The 19,726-nt window shown below is 41.5% G+C and overlaps 1 protein-coding gene across 14 annotated transcripts in view; it reads right to left on the reverse strand.

Annotated features, from left to right (window-relative positions):
- The window catches only part of DACH2 (dachshund family transcription factor 2), a 407,226-nt gene extending 389,222 nt beyond the window's left edge, over positions 1-18,004 (reverse strand). For 3 of the 14 annotated variants that reach the window (XM_007507428.3, XM_007507427.3, XM_007507425.3), the window contains exons 1-2: positions 17,154-17,986; positions 3,687-3,761 (exon numbers count right to left, since the gene is read on the reverse strand). In XM_007507428.3, coding sequence (XP_007507490.2) covers positions 3,687-3,761; positions 17,154-17,827 — 749 coding nt within the window. In that variant the 5' untranslated portion in view covers positions 17,828-17,986. Of the gene's footprint in view, positions 1-3,686; positions 3,762-17,153 lie in introns of all 14 variants that reach the window. The other 11 variants (XM_056808998.1, XM_056808997.1, XM_007507426.3 and 8 more) reach the window with 6 other exon arrangements.
- Between the last annotated feature and the right edge of the window lie 1,722 nt (positions 18,005-19,726).

Below are 19,726 nucleotides of genomic sequence, written 5' to 3' on the forward strand. Positions count from 1 at the left end.
ATGTCTTGATTTCTTTCTGGGGAAAATGTTTCATGTACTTTCTTCCATTACTCAATGTCCGGGAAGTTTCAATGACATTTGCCAAGAATCCCTGATATATCTGTGGTCCAACATTTTCCTTAAAACATGAATAGTCAGTCCACCACTGAATACATTTCAGTATATGCCTTACACTTATGTCATCAAATTGGCCCCCAAATCCAAGATCCAAGATTTCATAGTCATTGTGACAATATGAGAAGCACTGTTTGAGGCATTGTGGGAGATAAGGGGGAAAGGGGCACAATGTCCTTAGGGTTGGGGAGATGAGGCAAACACCCAACAGTGAAGTGACAAGAAAATATTTAAATAACATTTCAAGACAACAAATGAAGAGATGTCATAAAGTAACACGATTAATGGCCAAATGAACTGTACGAGAAAAGCCTACAATGAGGTCCAACTTCAGCTGGATGGGAACTGACCTGGGTTCAGACCAGGCTTTGCTCACAACCAGTGAGGGTAATGTATATTAGAGGCGTCAGACATGGGGTTGGGTACATGCGGCCCAGATCTGAAAGTCACTGGGGAATATTTAACAAAACAAATAAAAATATAATAAAATGTAAGTAACATTACATTTTAAAATTAAATTAATATGTGTGTGGCCTCTGGGGATCTTAATGTATGGATTAATGACCCCCCATTTCTGAGTTTGACACCACTGGGGAAGATGATAATTATCCTAATTGAGAGATGAGGAAATAGAATTTCAGAGGTCACATGGCTACTACATGGAAGAACATGAAATCCAAATCAAGTGTTCTGATTTCAAGTTCAGGCAGAGGAGCAAGGAGGGCACAGGAAGGACAGCAGACTAAGCAAAAGCTAGGGGGCCTAGAGTTCATTAGTGTAACAAGTATTTAGAGAAAAAACTTTTCTAGATGGAGGAGAGGGGGCTCAGGAAGATGAAGTCACAGATCTTCATCTGATAATTATTTTTATTTTATTGCTTTAACATCTCAAAAATCCCAAGGACATATTCTTGAATCCAACAATGTCTATTTTAGGGCAGAAAATGAGATATCAAGAAGGAGAATAAGACTTGTTTGTAGCATCACAGTAAGCCCAAAGAATTACTGGGAAGATCCAAAGATATCAATGCTTAGAATGTTGGGCTGAACAAAATTTAATGCAAATAAATATAAAGTCCTACACTTAGATCAACCCCACAGAATAGAACAGGACAATATTATTAGACAACAGCTCAAGGAAGTGAAAAAGAAAGAATGAAAAGATCAGGAAATTTTAGTGTACTGTATACCTAATATGAAGGGACAGCTAGGTGGCAAAGTGGACAAAACACCAAGCTCAGGGTCAGAAAGATTCATCTCTCTAAGTTTAAATCTGGCCTCAGACACTTACTAGCTGTTTGACCCTAGACAAGTCAATTCACCCTGTTCGCTAGTCTGTCCAGACTACAGAGTGGATAATGTGGCAATAGCATATAGTAACAACTCTGCCCAACATAATGCCTTGGCCCATAGTAACCACATTACACACCTGTGGTTTGATCTCAGCTCCGTAAGTGGTCCACCATTATGCAAGCAAATAGGCCTCCATTTTTTCCCCACTTCACACTGAGATACTTGAATCAACTTAACTTCCTGGCCAAAATGGCACAGCTAAGAAAATCAATTCTCCAACTTTCTCTTTGCGTTTTAAGCAGTTCTATGGCTTTCAGATACCTAATGAAAACTGGATCCTGGTCTTGAATACTCTCCAGGACTCCACTTCTCTCTATATACTCACTATGAAACTATTCCTAAGAAAATCAAATCAGGCTCCCTAGAAGAGAGTTCTTCAAGACTGGCATAGATCTGTGACTTTAATCATGTAATTACTCTCTCCAAAAGTACAGATCGCAACACATCCAAAATTTCTCATCCTATGTCAATCTTATGTACGTTTGATCCTAAATCCTACACAATGGGTCCACTTAACATCCCTAAGCATTTCCTGACATTTCATGGATACCAACTTTGAACATGGCTAACCCATTGGTTATCCCTCCTTTTTGCTCCACACCAGCCCATCACCCCTTTTCCAGCTGTACGATGTTCTGATAAGAGCTCATTGGCAACATGAAGAGAGGGATAGCAAGCAAGATGGAAGAATGGACCAACCTTAAAATCAAGAAGCTCTGGGTTCAAGTCCTACCATTCTCTGAAATACATACAACTGCTAAACCTCTCAGGGCTTCAAACACTGTCATTTACAAAGGATTTGTCATTCTACATCTGAGGAAGGAGTTTCCCCACACTTAATAAAATTGAAATTACAAATCTTGACTCTCTCCTCCCTCAAAAAAATTGCTAAAGAACCAAAATGACTTTCTCAACTTCATCAGTTTCCTGTTTTAGTTCCCCAGCATGGACCTCACTACAGAAAAAGTTATCAGGATATTTCCCTTCAGTGCAATCTTCTCTTCCTACCTCCCTCTTTGTTCCACTCAAATATATCAATTCTCCCTCATCTCTCCATTCTGATTTCTATCTACTAAACTCCTTTACAATGTCTTGGATATCTGAAACAAACCCTTTTCTTAATGAAGCTCTCCTTTCAAATCTTCCTTCAGAGATGTACCACAAGCTTGTGAGGATGCTGATCACTCCAAAACTCGGTGGGCACTTCCCCTTTGGACCACCTCAATGTGGCTGAGAGTGGGGTTCCTCTGAGTTGGTGCTACAGCTGACTCAATTGGCCACTGCATGTCTATTATACTGTTGCTACGTAGCCAATGGCAGTCTTAAAAAGCATGAGCAATCCCACTGGCAAGGTCATTACAAATCATTTTAGACTTTCACATTTGTTTTCCAAGAAACTAAATTAAACTTAAAAATTAGCAAAAATGTGGAATTTCCAAATTTCAAAATCACATTGCAAATGCAGTCCTTTAATCCAAAGAAAAATGATTATTACAGTCTCTTCAACATGACAATTCAAATTATTCTCTCAAATATACAAATATATGTATGCATGTGTGTGTGTGTGTGTGTGTGTGTGTGTGTGTGTTCCCAACTGGAAGCAACTAACACTTCATAATTCATAAAGCATTTAACCTCAGTTTTCAAATATTCAAACTATGAAACTGTTCCCCAAATATCCATAGAAAGTCTTAGAATCAAGAGAGTTCAACTCAAAAGCTGGCAATAATAAGGTAACACACACACATATAAATAAGAAGCAACATTTAACAGTCATAAAGGAAGATGCATTATAAGGACATTGAGCATTCAAATGATGTTACATCTTGTGAGGCCACAAGCTCATTTCTAAGATAATCCTATTTCTGACATCTAAGAGGCTTCCCAATTTAGAAAGCAAGGCTCCCCATGATCCCCTCACTTTACACTTAATGAATATTGGTTCTGATTCTTACCTATATAAACTCCTGTCTTGGTACTCGACCACGGTTGTACCTACCACCTGCACCCCATAACAATAAGAGAAGCAAAAATGCAATGTGGCAAAAAGTAATGATTTGGGAATTGGGAAACGAGAATTTGTTTAAATTCTGACTCTGCCTCTTATCATCTATATGACTTTGCCAAGTTCCGCCCACCTCCCTGCCTCCCCTTCTCCCCCGCACCTCCCTCCTCCAACCCACTCAAACCCATTACCATCACCAGCCAGAGATTTCTCACCTGTAAGAGCTGGAAGCTGAACTATATGGCTTCTTATGGCCCTTCAAGTCCTCAATTAAAGATCCTAAGTCTGACCTTTGAAGTAAAAAATACAGTAATATGATTGTAATATGCCTCTATATCCATGAAAAACAAAATCATTTTATATAGGAATATATCACAAATTATTTCAATTCTAACTTCCTTATGAAATGCCAGGGCAAAAAAATGACTATTTATTCAATAATCAATATTCATTGATTAGACAGCAAGAGAAAGATCAGGTCGTAGGATATTAAAGCTGAAAGGCCTTGTGGGCCAAATGGCACCATTCGACTTTTTAAGAAACATTCTGAGGTAGAATTGGGCTTAGAGTTGGGAAGGCCTACGTTCAAATCCAGCCTCAGTCACATACTGGCTGTGAGACCCTGGGCAAGTCACTTAACCTCTGTTTACCTCAGTCTTCTCATCTGCAAAATGTGGATCCTAAAATAGCACTTGCCTCCCAGGATTATTTTGAGGATCAAATGAGGTATGTATTAATTATTATTATATAATATATAAATATTAATAATTAATATGCACAGTGCCTGGTATCAAGTAGGTACAATATAAATACTTATTCCCTTCCCCCAATAATAATAAGAGCAGTATTTGATATTCTCTCACTTGATCTTCACACAAGAACAATGTGAGGTAGATACCATATGCAATGATAATATTGCATCCTATTTCTATATAAATATGATATATTTCTAGTATATAATTCCTATTATATATATATATATATATATGAACTCATTTCCCACATTTTATAAATAGTGAAACTGGGATTTAAAGTGGTTAAACTGACTTGCCCAGAGTCACATAGTACAACTACCAATGAAAGCCATTAGGTTCTATTAGTAGCTTTCTGTTCATTGAGATCTTTCCATTTCTCATCATATTTAAGCCCTACGATAACCCTGTGGGGGTTGGCAAGGTACATATTATTTTTTCCATTTTACAGGTAAGGAAACAGGCTCGGAGAGCCCTCATAACATAATATAGTACAAAGTACAGTTCGTGTGAAATCAAAAGACTTGGGTTCAAATAATTACTGTCATTTTGTTACTTCTATTTCACAAAACAAATATTTTCCATTCTAAAATAAGAAGAGAATAAACATTTATGAAACACCTACTAAGTGCCCAGACACTGTGCTATGTGCTTTATAAATATTATTTCATTTGAAACTCATAGTAACAACCCTGAAAGTTAGGGCTATTCTTATCCCCATTCTACAGTTAAAAGTTAGGCAGAGGCTAAAGAAGGCAGGCAGAGGCTATGTGACTTGTCCAGAGCCACATAGCTATTAAGCATGTAAAGTCTTATATTTTAACTTGGGTCTTCCTGACTTCAGGCCCAAGGCTCTAACCACTATGCTACCTAGCTGCCTGCCTCTAAGGGATCAGACTAGATGACATTCTGTCTGAAAATATGCAAGTTTAGGCTAAAACTCAGTTCTCATGACTACAATTTCAATAGTCTTTCTAGGACAGTTACAGCAAACCTTTTAGAGACTGAGTGGCCAAATTATATTCTCACACCGCATGTGAGCCCCCACTTACAGGGGAGGTAGGAAGCTCTCCTATTGAGCAGCTAAGTAGAGGGGCAGGGCATGTGAGAAATGTCGCCAGACACACATGTAGAGGGGGAGGGAAGCAGCCCCCTCCAACACATGTGCCATAGATTCACCAACATGACTCTAGGGCTTTCTGGGCTGCTTTAGACTGAGAAGAGAATGACCAGATTCAATATATTTATTTGGTAATCACTGCTGAATATTATACATACACAGATTATATATACATATACAGATTACATATACATGTTATACATATTTATATGTATACAGAGCTCACATACTTGTGCACACACACACAATTTATAAGCCAGCATGTGCTTGAATCACGTTAGAGATTAGCTACAGAAACAATTCTTAGCCTTATTTGTTCCCAACCCTAGGAAGTCTAACGAGTACTCTCTCCCTGACACTGGTCAGTACTCACACTAAAAAAGGAAGAGTCATTTTAATTTTGGATTAAGCAAAGCTTAATGAGAAAGGGAAATCTGCTGCAAAAGCTACATTAATATACTGTACAACAATGGCAAATACAATTATTTGCCTTCTCTATTGTTCTGGATTGTCCCATGTCATCAATTCTTTACATTAACATGGCTGATCAAATACTTCTTCCATGTGTCAATAAAACCCAATACTCAAATTGGGTTAGAGAATGATAAGAATTTAGGATTAAGTTTTCTAAAGGAAAATATTTTTCTCATTGGCAGAAAAGAAAGAGGAGTGCGTTCTCAAATACTTGTTGAATGAATAATAGCATCTTTAAAATACATTCAAAGTAAATGTGTGATTGGTCTGTAAGCTATAGCTTGTGTCGCTAGCCAAGCCATCACAATGATCCCCACAAAACCTACAGAATGTTCATAAATGCAGAGCTAAGCACATCTAAGGGCTTAGCTGATCACAGACTATTTTCAAAACATCCAGTTAAACAGAATCTAAATAAGTAAAATACTGCCAAATGCTTTTCTTGAATTTATATTCATGTATGATTCCATTGCTTAGCCCATTTTCTAAAAATATTTACAGTAAGGATCAAAGGATTCTGAAATCTCTGTTATCAAAGCACATACTCTCATCCCTACTGGTTTTGTCATTGTTTCTCTCTCTCTCTCTCTCTCTCTCTCTCTCTCTCTCTCTCTCTCTCTCTCTCTCTCTCTCTCTCTCTCTCTCTCTCTCTCTCACACACACACACACACACACACACACACACACACACTGACTAGGATGTTGTATATGAGTATATAAGCAAAACAAATCCAGTTCTAAGCTCTGACATTTGAATGGGTAACCACAAAAATTAGGGGAAGTTTTAAATTTTTCTCTATTCATAGCTTTGAGCCTTCAATGCAAATTATAGAGTATACAAGCATCTTTACACACACACACACACACACACACACACACACACACACACACGTGAAAATGAGCCTTCTGATTAATCATGTAAGCCACAGAACCTCCTATATCTCACAACAAATATAGAGCAGACCGAGAATCCCCAGGTCAACTGAACATGGCCGCTCAGAAGTGGAAATAAATGGTTCATTCCAATCCCTCCTGATGTGCATTCTATTTATAACACATCAGCAGCCTCTGTGTTCCTTTTTTTTAATGGAATATCTCCTCTTTTATATGAAAAAAAGCCTAATTTCTTATAGTTCAATATTCCTGATATAATTCCAGGATTAAAAAAGAGAAATATATCTAATATTCATTGATTAGAATGCAAGAGATAAAGGAAAAGACATCGAGAGACAAATCAAAAGGGAATATCACAGAAAATAATTTGAGTTTCATAATTTAGCAAAAAATGAACCAGGAGAGCAGAAAGGGCAAAGAGTGATAACATGAAGCTCATATCCACCTTATAAGCTAACACTAAATCTAACAAGAAACAATACCTAAAAAGAGGGGGGAAATGCAGAAAAGCATGGAGATTTTGCATGAGCCTCCATTATCTCTGAGCCCAAGATCTAATGACCTTATCATGAAACGTTGGGGGCGGGGGGGAGGGCTTTCTGAGACTACAGTTCCAAATAGCAGAAGCTCAAATGTAGAATTCAGGACAAAATCACATACAGTGGCATGGTACTTGAGACCATGTGGCAAGGAAAGTGAGGTGCTCTGGAGGCTTCTTCAAGTTCCTTGGACAGGGTCTGAGATAGAGTCCATATCAGAACGTCCAGCTATTGGGAGAAGTTCTGGATGACTTTTCAAGGTATACACACTGGCCATCCTCTCAAAAAAATCAAGGCCTCGACTCTATTTATAGTAATGTCATTTTACAGCTAGCTATCAAGAGGCTTTACATACTTTCTATAAGTTTGCTGTGCTATTAATATTGCAATTAGGCTCAAGGCTTGGAAAATATACTGTAAAATGGGCATGTAATTTATGCTGCTACCAGAAACCTTCAAGAATAAGTACAGTCTTACATTATCATTAGTATTCACTTTATTCCTATTTTAATACAACAGGATATCTCAAAGTGAATACATAAAGATAATGCATTAACAAATGCATTAATAACACACATATAGAAATAGACCGATCCAAATATTGTCTTGTCCTTTTGGACAAATGAGAGTCAGACTTCCTCCCAAACAACTTAAATGCGAAGAATCTAACATATTGCTGCAAGCTATAATGGTTATAACTGTTAATCCAATACACCTTTTATACAAACCCATAAACACACGAGTGGAAAAATAGCACAGATGTTCATCTCTAATGCAATTTCCATTCAATTTCCTAAGTGCGGTCCCTGTGTGCAAACTAGCTTAACGTTATGTTTAGCTTGCAAATTCTTTTAATAAATAATGAATGCAATAAAACTAGGAGATCAATGGCAAGCTGAGAAATCATAAAAAAAAAGCCTTTTGTGTTCAGGCTGTTGCCGATTTCAAACTTTAATCCGGAGACAGATCAATATTACTTTTTCTTTTTAACCCATCACATAAATAGCAGAGACTAAATGTGGCCTAAATGCTGTTACCAGATATCAGTTGCAAACAACCTGATAAGACCACTGGACATGATTGCAATTGAACGTTTTATACCTTAACATATACACTACATTATACCCTGTTAAGCAGTCAACTTGTTTAAAAAATCATTGTACGACAATAAAAAGACTACCGTTGGCTCTTTTTCTTTTTCCTTTTTTGCTTTCCTGTCATCTATTTTTTTTTCCAGTCCGGTAATTACAGAGGTTTTACCACAATTGGCTCTAATAAGCCTAATAAATGCAATGGGTCAAAATGGTGGATAGTTTAATGTAATTTTATCTTTAGGAGCACTTATAGGAAAGTGCATTCTACTCCTAAATAAATTCTACCTGAAAAAGGTAAGCATATTTTTTAAAAGACATTTTCCTTTTTTAAAAAAATCAAAGAGATATACAAGAATCATCTAGGTTTAGGTCTTAGAGCCTGGCAGGTACAAAACAGAAAGCAAAGCATTCTAGTTAATGTATTTTAATATTTCTAATTCCATTTATAGAAAAGAAAAATTTAAGACCAAAGCCACTCTAAAGATAATCAGATTTTGCCGACTAATATATCCATACCAAAACAAAAAAAAATGTATATAGCCCCAAGGGGTCAAGGAGGCTAAATCTAAATCGCTAAGGATCATTACATGGCAATGAGTTGGTTATCCTTTTGAATTCTGGCTTAAACATAGCATTAGAAAATCTTTTCAAAGTTTACATATGGAAAATGAAGTTAAGGAAGGGAGTCACATTCTCATTTAACAGTACTCTGCCGTTCCAATCTCCAATTTTCAAATCCTGGATTTGTGGGCCCTTCTGTGGGCCTCTTAGAAACAAATGCTTTTTGCCCTCAACGCTAAGGTTATTTATAATGAAATTAAAATAGCAAGATGAATGGCTTTTTAACCACTGTATACCTTAGGAAGCAGTGTTATTTAAACCTACAGTCATCTATAGACACAACTTTGACTAACGGGGAAAAATAAAACCAAGAAGCCCATTTTCCACAGCATCATTCATTCAATTAACATTTAGAGAGCTGCCATAAACAAACCCTAACCTCCTACTACGTGTACTGCTCATGCATGGACTACTACATAAAGCACTATGGAACGTCGGAGCTTTATTCCACAGTGCCCAGGTGTGTGGCAAAACAACTCTTGGCAAAGGACACTGGCCCCAAGCAAATGATCAGGGGCCAAACCTAGAGTGTCTGGACTAACAGGCAGTTTATTGAGAAGCTGCTTGCCCCAAAGTTCCAAGACAGGTAGCTTTGTTGTTGCTGCTGCTATTTTTTAATCAGCGATCATCATATCGAAATTATGGCTCCAAAGAAAGCAGAGACAACTCAGCATCAAGAAGCCAGAGAGGTAGCTGGCAAATTTCCCTTTAAACCATATTCCAGATCATAATCAACATATGCCCCCTCAGCTCCCATAATGAGCCTGGTGTACTCTGATGGAAAGTTGAGGCTCAAACGAGGAATTCCACCATGCCTCCTATTTTTCCCCATCTCCCGAGGTGGAGCAGCAAATTGCAGATATGCATAGCAAAGTATTTATGTGTGCCATCTCTTCAGTCTGGAATGTGTATTTTTATGACCGGGTGTTTTCTGAATTCTTCTCTTGGAGCAAGTAAAGCAAAAAAGCTAGCAGGCCAGCAGAGAGCTTTACCTGGACCAAACGACTGAGCACAAAATGTTCCAAGCTGTACAAGAAGCAGCAAACACTGCCTTTGGTAGGGTTTTAGTTTTTCTCCAATAACACCACATGGCCTCCCCCCTACCCCATTGAACATGTATCAAATAAAAGGGGCGGGAATCCAAATTTGCTAACAAGAAACTTTAACTGTCTAAAGTTTGTTCTCTCCAAAGAACAAAAACAACAACAAAGGGAGTAAAGAAGCATGTCTCACATAGAGGTAAGTGATCAGCTTCAAGAAAGTTCTTTTTGGCTTCCAAAAGAGAACTCAACAATAAATTGGGAGTATACAAAGGTGTCTTAGAAGACTGTTTTCCTACAGGTTCTCATAAGGGATCTTTAAAGGCCAGTTCATCACTGACTAAGCCACAAGGAGGAGAAAAAAATCTCTCCAAAATCCTCCGCACTACTTGGTGAAGAAATAATGATTGCCTAGTGGACAGGCTACTTCTTTCTCTAAAGAAATCCTGAAGGACTTCCAAATCCCTTGATAAAAGTGCACTGCAGCTGCACGAAGCCACCAAGCGGCTTATTAGAAAGGATTAAAAAACTAACACGTTTCTATAATCAATTTAGATACAATGCTGCTCCTCTATATATAGTGACACTAGCAATGTGGCCCAATCATATCGGACTTATTCTCATCGTTCTTACCATAATGAAATATTAATGTGGAGAAAATGGTTACATTATTAAGAAGCCCCACTATATTTAGATTTATATGTATATATACATATTGATTTCCACCATATTAGGACAGTTAACGATTGTGCATAAAAGTAGAACGTTAAACTTCCCATTTCTAGGAGAAAGTTTAATCATTTCCACGGAGTAATCTTACACGCAAGTCTCTATTTTCCTTGGATTCCTAATAAACAATCTAGCTTCTCGGGGGGGGGGGGGGGGGGGGGGGGGGAAGGGGATACCGCCACTTTAAAAGCTTCAATCTCTCTGACATTGCTGGCAGAGTATGGGAACATTAATGCATCTGTCATGATAACAAGCTAAGAATAACATCTAGACATCAAACCGAGCAGAGAATCCATCTGAAGTGATTCATTCAGATCTGTCTCATTGATTTATTAAACACAGGGCAACATCTGCAGCCTCACAGAGCCGCTTGGCGAAATTAATGCAAGATCAATTCAAATGGAAAAAAAGTGCAAAAGAGATAAATCAAAACACTATTTGCATGCAGTTCCACAATCAGGCTTATTGGGTGCAAATGCTCAATTTCCCTCCCAAAGCAAGTGTGTTTAAATGTTGTTTTATCTTGTGAGAATTGTGTGATTTGAAGTGACAGTGAAGAGTTTTGCAGGTTGCAATGGAGAAAAGGAAAAAAGGAAGAAAAATGCTCGAAAAGGCCTTTTGAATATGCAACAAGAATATCATTAATACCTAATTGTTTTGCTGTTGGGAAAAGGGTTGGTGGGTTTTCTCCAGAAACATAGCATTTTCTGTTCTCCGTTAATTGCATAGAGATTATAAGGCAAATTTGAAATTTTGAGAGGGGAGAAATTGGAATCATTTGTATCTTGAAAAATGCGCGATAAATTGCTAATCGAAACCCATACTGTCAACTGAAATGCAATTTATTTTGATTAGGGCTCCTTCCAATTCGATTTGCCTACCAGGGGCATTTTTAAAGCATCTAGGGATTTTATTAAGACAAATAAGGGTTCTTAAGAAAGGGGCAAAGATTTCAGGCTTCCCATTTGCCACAGGTAATAGGTATTTCCTTTTTTATTATATAGATACATATATATTTTAAAACAGGTCTATCTAAAAACCACGACCCTAATTTTGTTCGGCATTCATATGCTATAAAATGGAGCTATTATCATATGTAACTAACTGTCTCAAAATGAGTACATCATACCATTGGCCATTTATTTAATGATCAACTAAATGGATCCATTTGGATAAGCTGAATTTCGGGGTAAGGAGCCCAAGCAGGTTGTATACATAGAGGTCCATTTCGAATCAGTATGCACGTCTATAGAAGGCTCCTGTGCAGGCACAGGGCTGGACTGCCCTCATTATAGCCTTGACATCACTCCTCTAATAAAAGACAGAGCATTGGTGACTAGGTGACTGCTTTTAATAGACAACAGGACTACACCCTCGTTAGCCTGCGCACTCCAATAGCTACATTTACTGCCTGCATTCACTCCTAAATCCTTTTATTGTTTGGGAACAAGAGCAAAAGTCAGGCAAAATGTTCCTATAGTGGCTGACCAACCTTCATTTCGGGGAAGATATGCTGCTCTGTGTTGGGCATAGCCTATTAATGCAAATTAGGGCTGAAGCTATTGAGGGTGGGTTGATCATCATGATCTAGCATTCGAAAATAATTGCAAAAGGTTGTAAAAGTCATTATAATTGCATGATCCAATGGTTACAACATCAAAGCATAAATGATAACAAGCCCAGATGCATTAATGCAAGCTTTGCATTTTTTAATGAAAATCGGAAGTTTACCCATTTGACTAGATCTGGAAAAGTAACTCCAATATATTATTAATAATGTTTTCTTAATCAGACCACTCTAGTTTTTTCAAGCATCCATTTAACCCCATCAAGCGACAAAACAGCAATTAATCAGTTGGATCTCAAATAGATAAGCATCAGTAACAGAATCGGAGAATCTGACTTTATACAGCTCCACAGAGAGCTGGTGGTATCGGATACTTGTTTGAATTGAAGCAGTCATGTGCCTTGATGCCAGGTTTGTTCTGGGGGGGGGGGGTAATAAACACTTATGAGAACAATTATACTGCATGCAGCAGAGTAAGCATTTAGACACAACTGCCCTTGTGATCCTGAAGCAAAGATAGCGTTTCATCTGGGAAAAAAAGTTTTTTCAGAAAAAAACTTTGCAAGTCACTTGGTGTCTTACCCATCATGTTTACATTCATCTTGAAAATAACGTGCCGAAAAATTCATTTCCCAAGAATAAAGGGCATGAGAGGAACATGAGAGTACAGCCCTCTGGTAATGCAGAGATGTCAAGACTGAATCATGGGATAAAACGAGGTAGAGCCAAGAACCTTCCTATACTCTGGAGGATGGGCAGGTATTCTTGCTTAACTTTGTTTCTCTGTGGAGGGCACTTTATCAGGAAAGCTAGGGAGTGGTTAAGAGCAAGAGAATGAAGATTAGCCACTAGTACCTGTGCTGACATAGTCCATAGGGTTTTGCAGGGGACCAGAGCTAATTAATGCTCTTGGTCTAGCATGCTCATTTGTGATTCATGCCAAGCTACCGCTAGAAACATTTGTCCTTTGACCTCAGCCCGATGCAACCTGGTGGCATTGGAGAGGAGGCATTGAGAAATAACAAATTAAAATTCCCAAATTCAGTGTTTTCATTTCTTTTTGCCCCCTCTAACAGTAGTGTAGAGTGAGGAAAATTACGTTCATTGTTTAGGAAAATAAAACTGCCAATGGCTTCAATAAAAATCAGTCTTACCTCAACAATTCATCGTTTTAAAAAAATTAGTAGCAGATGAAGAGAAATCTCCTATCAAAAATGGATCCAGCATATGATTATTCTCACTGACTGTATATTTGTGTGTGTGTATATATATATATATATATATATACATATGGAATATATCTCACAGATACAGATAGATATAGAGATATATCCCCCTTCATCTGCACTTTCTTTTGCCCATCCAGAAGTTGCTAAGAGACCTTGGGTCCAGCATCAGAATCCTCCCCTGTATCTCTCTCTTCCTCTTTGGTATTGCTCTCTAAGCTCCTCGGCCACATCTTTCACTCATTCCCTTCCACTGCATCCCTCTCTGCTCTCACCACCCGGGTTTCTCATTTTCTCCTGACCTTGAATCTACATGTTCCTTACTTTGGCTCATTTTAATTTTCAGCTCCTTCTTTCTACAAAAGGAGTATGGAAAATGAGGATGCAAGAACTGGTGGTTTTGCACCTTGTAGCATATTGAATCCAACACAAAAAGAAGAGTTTTCAATGAACCAAGGTCAAAACACAGCTAACTAATGGCACTTTACTATTCTGTGATTTTTTTCAAGTGTGATGAGAAGTGTTGTAGCTATCAAATTCAGAGACATGTAATTTAAATATTAGATGAAAGTACACAGAGACTGTTATTTCACACCTAGTAAAGTAAAGGCAAGTGATCCGAGTGTTTTAAATAGTCTTCCTCACCTCACTCAAATACATAGAAACACAGTCTTTATACTGTCAGAAAATGCAAGTAGGGGAGCACAATAATCACTCCTTTTCAAAATGAGGCAAGACACAGCTGACCTATACTCATAAAAGAGGCTCACTTAAACAGGTTTCTTTTCTGTAGCCTTTACACACAAACACACACATACACAATTCAAGAGTTTAGGGCTGCAAGCACCAAAGCAAAATATAACAAGTGAATTAAAGCAAGAACAACACATAAATCACACAACAGGATGCAAAAAAAATGTAGTGACCACCTGTCTCCAGATACAGAAAAATTAATCATGTTTGTTTTTCCCTAAGAAGCTGGAATCGAAACATTTTAAGGTTTTGATTAGGCAGAAAGCATCAAATACATGGTTTAAACCCTACTCAATTTTCTTTTTCAATTTGAGTGTCACAGATTTTGCAAAGGAAAATTGGATAAATTGGGTCCAAGGACAGCATTTACTCAAGGTAGTAAGTGATCAACATTGTAGAGACCTCTCTCTCCTGGAGAGAAGGGAAAGCTTTAATAATGAACAGATTTTCATGTCTGGAATACTTTAGTCTTTTTGAAGTCATGGAAATGAACTAGATGACCCCCTCCTGGTCCCTTCCCTAACACTGTCAGTCTCACTATTATTAAAGGGCTTTGTGGTAAATCAAAATTTACTCTCTGCTCTAGTAGCCTACCACAGCTTAAGCCTCATTGTGTCCTTTAAAATTGTGCTATTCCTGAAGAAGCCATGAATGACATCACAAACCAGGTTTGTAAGCCCTAATAGATAGGAAGTCAAGCAGGAATTCCCACAGGAGTTGGGTTCTTTTTAATTACTTGGACACAGAAGGATATTTGCTCCCCCAAAAAGGAGGGGGAAAGGCTTTGGTGAAATTCTATAACAAGCAACAGTTTGTCTCCACTTTGTCTCTGTTAGGAGCTTCAATTATACCTAACACATTGCCTCCTACTTCCATTTTGTAGCAGCAGATGTGAGAACTGTATTACCACTTTAGGTTTTAGCACTAGAGATTTTAAGTTGCATTGCAGAAAAGCAAGACAAGCTCCCCCCCCCCACCTCCCATATCACATAACCTTTCTGTGGCAATCCCTTCATGGCTTATTTCAGTCATAGTGGCCCAATAGGTACTTTCTTTCCCTTAACGTTGTGTGTGTGTGTGTGTGTGTGTGTGTGTGTGTGAGAGAGAGAGAGAGAGAGACAGAGACAGAGACAGAGAGACAGAGAGAGAGAGACAGAGACACAGAGAGACAGAGACAGAGAGACAGAGACACAGAGAGAGACAGAGAGAGACAGAGACAAATAGAGAGAGAGAGAAAAAGGAGGAAGAGAGATAAAGAGAGAGGGAGATAACTATATATAGAGAGAGACAGAGACAGACAGAGACAGAGAGGGAGGGAGGGAGGGAGGGAGGGAGAGAGAGAGATAGAGAGAGAGAGAGAGAGAGAGAGAGAGAGACAGACAGACAGACAGACAGACAGACAGACAGAGAGAGAGAGAGAGAGAGAGAGTGAGAGACACAGAGAGACAGAGAGAGAAGTATTAAGCACTCACTATGTGTCTGGAACTTAGCTAACTAGGAATGGAATTCATGAGCTCACAGGTGCTCAATTTGCAAAAGGGAAGAATACCATGCTTTTCTTGTTAACTCGACATGATTTGCAGAACACTTACATAGGAGCCAATAAAAGAATATTTGTACCACTGACTCCAGGTATTGGAATTATAAAATGAGTGAGCGATGGTATGCCTCCATAAAAGACACAGAGCTAAATAAGATAGATATTTAGAAAGATGTTTAGATAGATGATAGATAAATAGATATTTAGATAGATAAATAGATAGATATTTAGAAAGATGTTTAGATAGACAGATAGATGCTAGATAGAGGCTCAGCAGGCCAACAACATTCACTCTTTGATGGAAAAGCATCTTCTCGCCAGTTTGCCTAAGGGAAAAACGGAGAGCTTCTTTTGCAGAAAGCTTGCCAGGGTCTCCAGCCCAGCCCCCAGCCCCCAAACAGACTGCTCTTCGCAGAGGTCCCCCAGAATCCTAAGAAAGTGACAATCTCGATTCCGTTGGTAGAGGCTCGGGCAGCCAAACGGAACGGACAAATTGAGCGCCTCGCTCAACTCTCACATACACTACCGATCCCCGCGCGGGTCGGGAACAGCCAGCCCTGGGGTGGGGGAGGAGGGTGCTGGAGGGGGGAGCCAGTGGGCTCCCCTACACCTCCACACATACTTCCACCCCACCCCCAGAGAGGGCCGGATGTACGCGCAGGCAGCGGCGGCGGCCGGCCAGCTCGGGCTCAGCCGGCCGGTCTGGCATCAGCGTTCAGGAGAAAGTATGATCCCGGTCGCAGCCGCCGCCGCCACTGCCGCCACTGCCGCCACCGCCACCGCCACCACCGAGTAGGAGAGAAAACAAAAGAGACGAATTAGTTGGGATTTCGGGTGCTTTGGGGGCTGGAACAGGCATGCAGGGGCTGGCAACTTTTAGCGCAAGAGCTGCAAATGTCGGCTTGGGGGGCGAAGATCCCCAGCTACCCTTCTAGTAGCCCCAGGGGCGGAGAGAGTGGCGAAGGGGGCGGGGGGAGGTGCACCGAATTGCCCCAAGGAGAAGAGAGGGAGGGGGGCGGGGTAAGAAGTTAAGCAAGATGCACCGGCAGGAGAGAGCAGAACGAGGGGGTGGGGGGAGGCTAGAAGAGAGGAAAAAAGAGAAGGGGGAGAATCGAGGAGAAAGAAAAAGAAAAGAGAGGTGGTGAAGTGAGAAAAGAGGCGAGGAGAAAGAAGAGAAAGAGGGAAATGGGAGAAATGAGAGAAGAAAAGAAGGGAAACTCGAAAAGAAAGGGGAGAGGTGGAAGAGAATAGAAGGGGGTAGAATAGACCAGAAAAAACGGGGGGGGGGGGAGAAGCGGGGGGAGAGGGGAGAAGAGGGGCAAGGAATCCTCACCTGGCGTTGGTGCAGTCGTTGTACAAAGTTTCGAAGTCCTTTCTGGTAATGAGTTTGCAGCGGTTCACTCCGGGCTGGATGGCGCCCAGCCCCCGGAGGATCCTGACCTGCTCTACTGTGCACACCACCGGTGTGATATCCAGTCTCTTCAGCTTGGTGTAGACGGTGTGCAGCCCCCCTACGAGGTGCTTCAGGAACAGGTCAAAGACCTGAGGCAGGCAAATGAGCTCTTGCCCCTCCACCAGGAAAGAAGCCACCTTCACTCCGTGCAGATCAACCATCTTACACTCATTGCCGCCGCCGCCGCTCACACTCATGCCGCCGCCGCCGCCGCCGCCGCTCATACCGCTCATACCCATACCGCCGCCGCTCATAACGCTCATGCCGCCACCGCCCATAACGCTAATGCCGCCACCGCTCATACCGCTCATACCGGCACCCATACCGCTCAGGCTGCCGCTGCCCATACCGCTCATGCCGCCGCCGCCGCTCATACCGCTAACGCTGCCCGGGGTGGTGATGAAGCTGTTGATCATGCTGGTGGTGAGCCGCGGGGACTCGGACGGGCTGGTGGAATAGAGGGGCTCGGCCCGGAACAAGCCCCCGGGGGCTCCAGCGTTGCTGCTGGAGCCGCTCGCAGTTGCCGAATTTACCGGCGGGGCTGAAACAGCCATGGTTACCCTGGGGGGCTCCGTGCCTCCGGTTTTTCTGGGCACCACTCAGTCCACTGGCTTTTGCTCCCGCTCTCGGTCCGTCCGCCTCTCTCGCAACTGCTAAGCCACACTACTCTAAACAGACTCGCGCTCCTCCCACGCCCCGCAAACAGTGAGCCCCGGCACCCGCGACTACCAGACCCCACCTTCTACTCCACCCCTTTCCGAGACTGGCAGCAAGCCTTGACCAATAAGCTTCAGCCTCACGGCTTCTGAGCTCAGAGAGTGGCTGCGGGAGGCGGAGGGGGGGTGGAGCCTATGGGCCCTGCCCGACTACCTGAGTCCCACCAGAACTGGTCGCGTGGATGAGAACAGAACCGTGTGGGGGGCCGGGCTGGGGTTTTTGGGGTACAAGCCTTTCTGTTTCCTCAATGTGCATCTCAATTTCTCTTTCTCCCCTCCTTATTTCTTTCATGCATTTGCTGGCTCAGCCTTTAGTGCAATCTCGGAGCTCCTGCTTTGCAGGGCTTTCCAGGTACCCTGGTTTTGCAAACCCTGAGCCCGGGAACGAGATTCCCGGGTGAGCCCGGGAAAAGAGCAAAGCCCCCAGAGCGCCACCTGCCACACTTGCCGCCCAAGGCGGCGGCCCCAAAGCCCATGAGCGGAAAGCCGAGACCTCTGAGCAAAGAGTCAAGCCCCCTCTCCCAAGTGGGGTGCCCGCACTGATTGGGGCGGGGGGGAAGACTCAGGGAAGGGATGAGCTTGCTAGTATCCCTGAGGAAGCGATCCCGCGGAATACGATTAGGTTCCTAAAACCTCCGCGGTGTCCCCGCCCCCGCCCCATCCAGCCACCAAGGGCTGAGGCTGGAGAAGCGTCTACTCCCCTGCTGACGGGAGACGACACCCGCTTTCTTTTCCCCCTTCCAACAAGGAAAGTAGGTGGGCAGGGTGCCCTTGTACGTCCAAACGCAAAGGAATGGGTGTCCAAGGAATAATGGGGGGGGGGGGGGGTGGCGAGACGTTCAACATAAATCTCTGCTCTATCTACGAGCGCGCAAAAAACGAGGGGCCTGTAGCCAAAGAGGAGCTCAAGAATACTGTGGCCAAGGGTCCCACACCTAAAAATTGGCAGCTCTGTAGTACTCGCATTTCCCCTCCTGCTTTCCTCAAAGTCACAGCCAAAGCTCAGCCACAGGAGCGACATTTAGACCAGCTACGTTGAGCAGGGTACAGACGCATACATATCCCCACCGAACAAGTATTATCTATATAATATAATCCAGGGTCTCTCGACTCAACTGGCCGATACTCGTTCAAGACTCCCTTACGGGACCTTTCTAAGGTTGGCCCAAATACAAGGTAATGCATCCTTTGTTCTGGTTTGAGTTTTTGTTTTTCCTCTCCCAGTGTGCCTAAGTTCAAGGCCATTGATAGATAGCCAGGTGTTCCTCATATTTCCTTACAAAAGTTTCCAAAATGGTTTGAAGGGGGGTTTGCTTGCACGTTGCCTTTTTTTTTCCGCCAAGCTTCTAAAATTCTTCTCAGCCCCAGTAACAAAGACAGAGCAGCGAATAGCCAGAAAAAGAAAGTCTGAACAAGAATTCTATTTCCTGGGATGAATTTTCCTGCCCCGCTCCGTGATATATGTTGCTCTCCCTGTTTAGACCTTTTTATGCCGTTTTTCCTGTTAATTGAGAATCTAGTCAAAATGCTTAGGTATCTAGGTGATGGGTGGTTTGAAAATGCAATCAGAAGGGAGCTTTATCTAATTGTCTGGAATGGATATAGCCAACAGTCATTTTTAATGGCTTTCTCTAGTTCGTGAATGCAAAAACTAGAGGGTGGGCAAACGCAGAGAACTGATGAAAAAGCAGTTTCAACAAAGAGGAGGGAGAAAATATGTTGAAAGTGAGATTTGTG

The sequence above is a fragment of the Monodelphis domestica genome, chromosome X, assembly GCF_027887165.1.
Source record: "Monodelphis domestica isolate mMonDom1 chromosome X, mMonDom1.pri, whole genome shotgun sequence".
NCBI lineage: Eukaryota > Metazoa > Chordata > Mammalia > Didelphimorphia > Didelphidae > Monodelphis > Monodelphis domestica.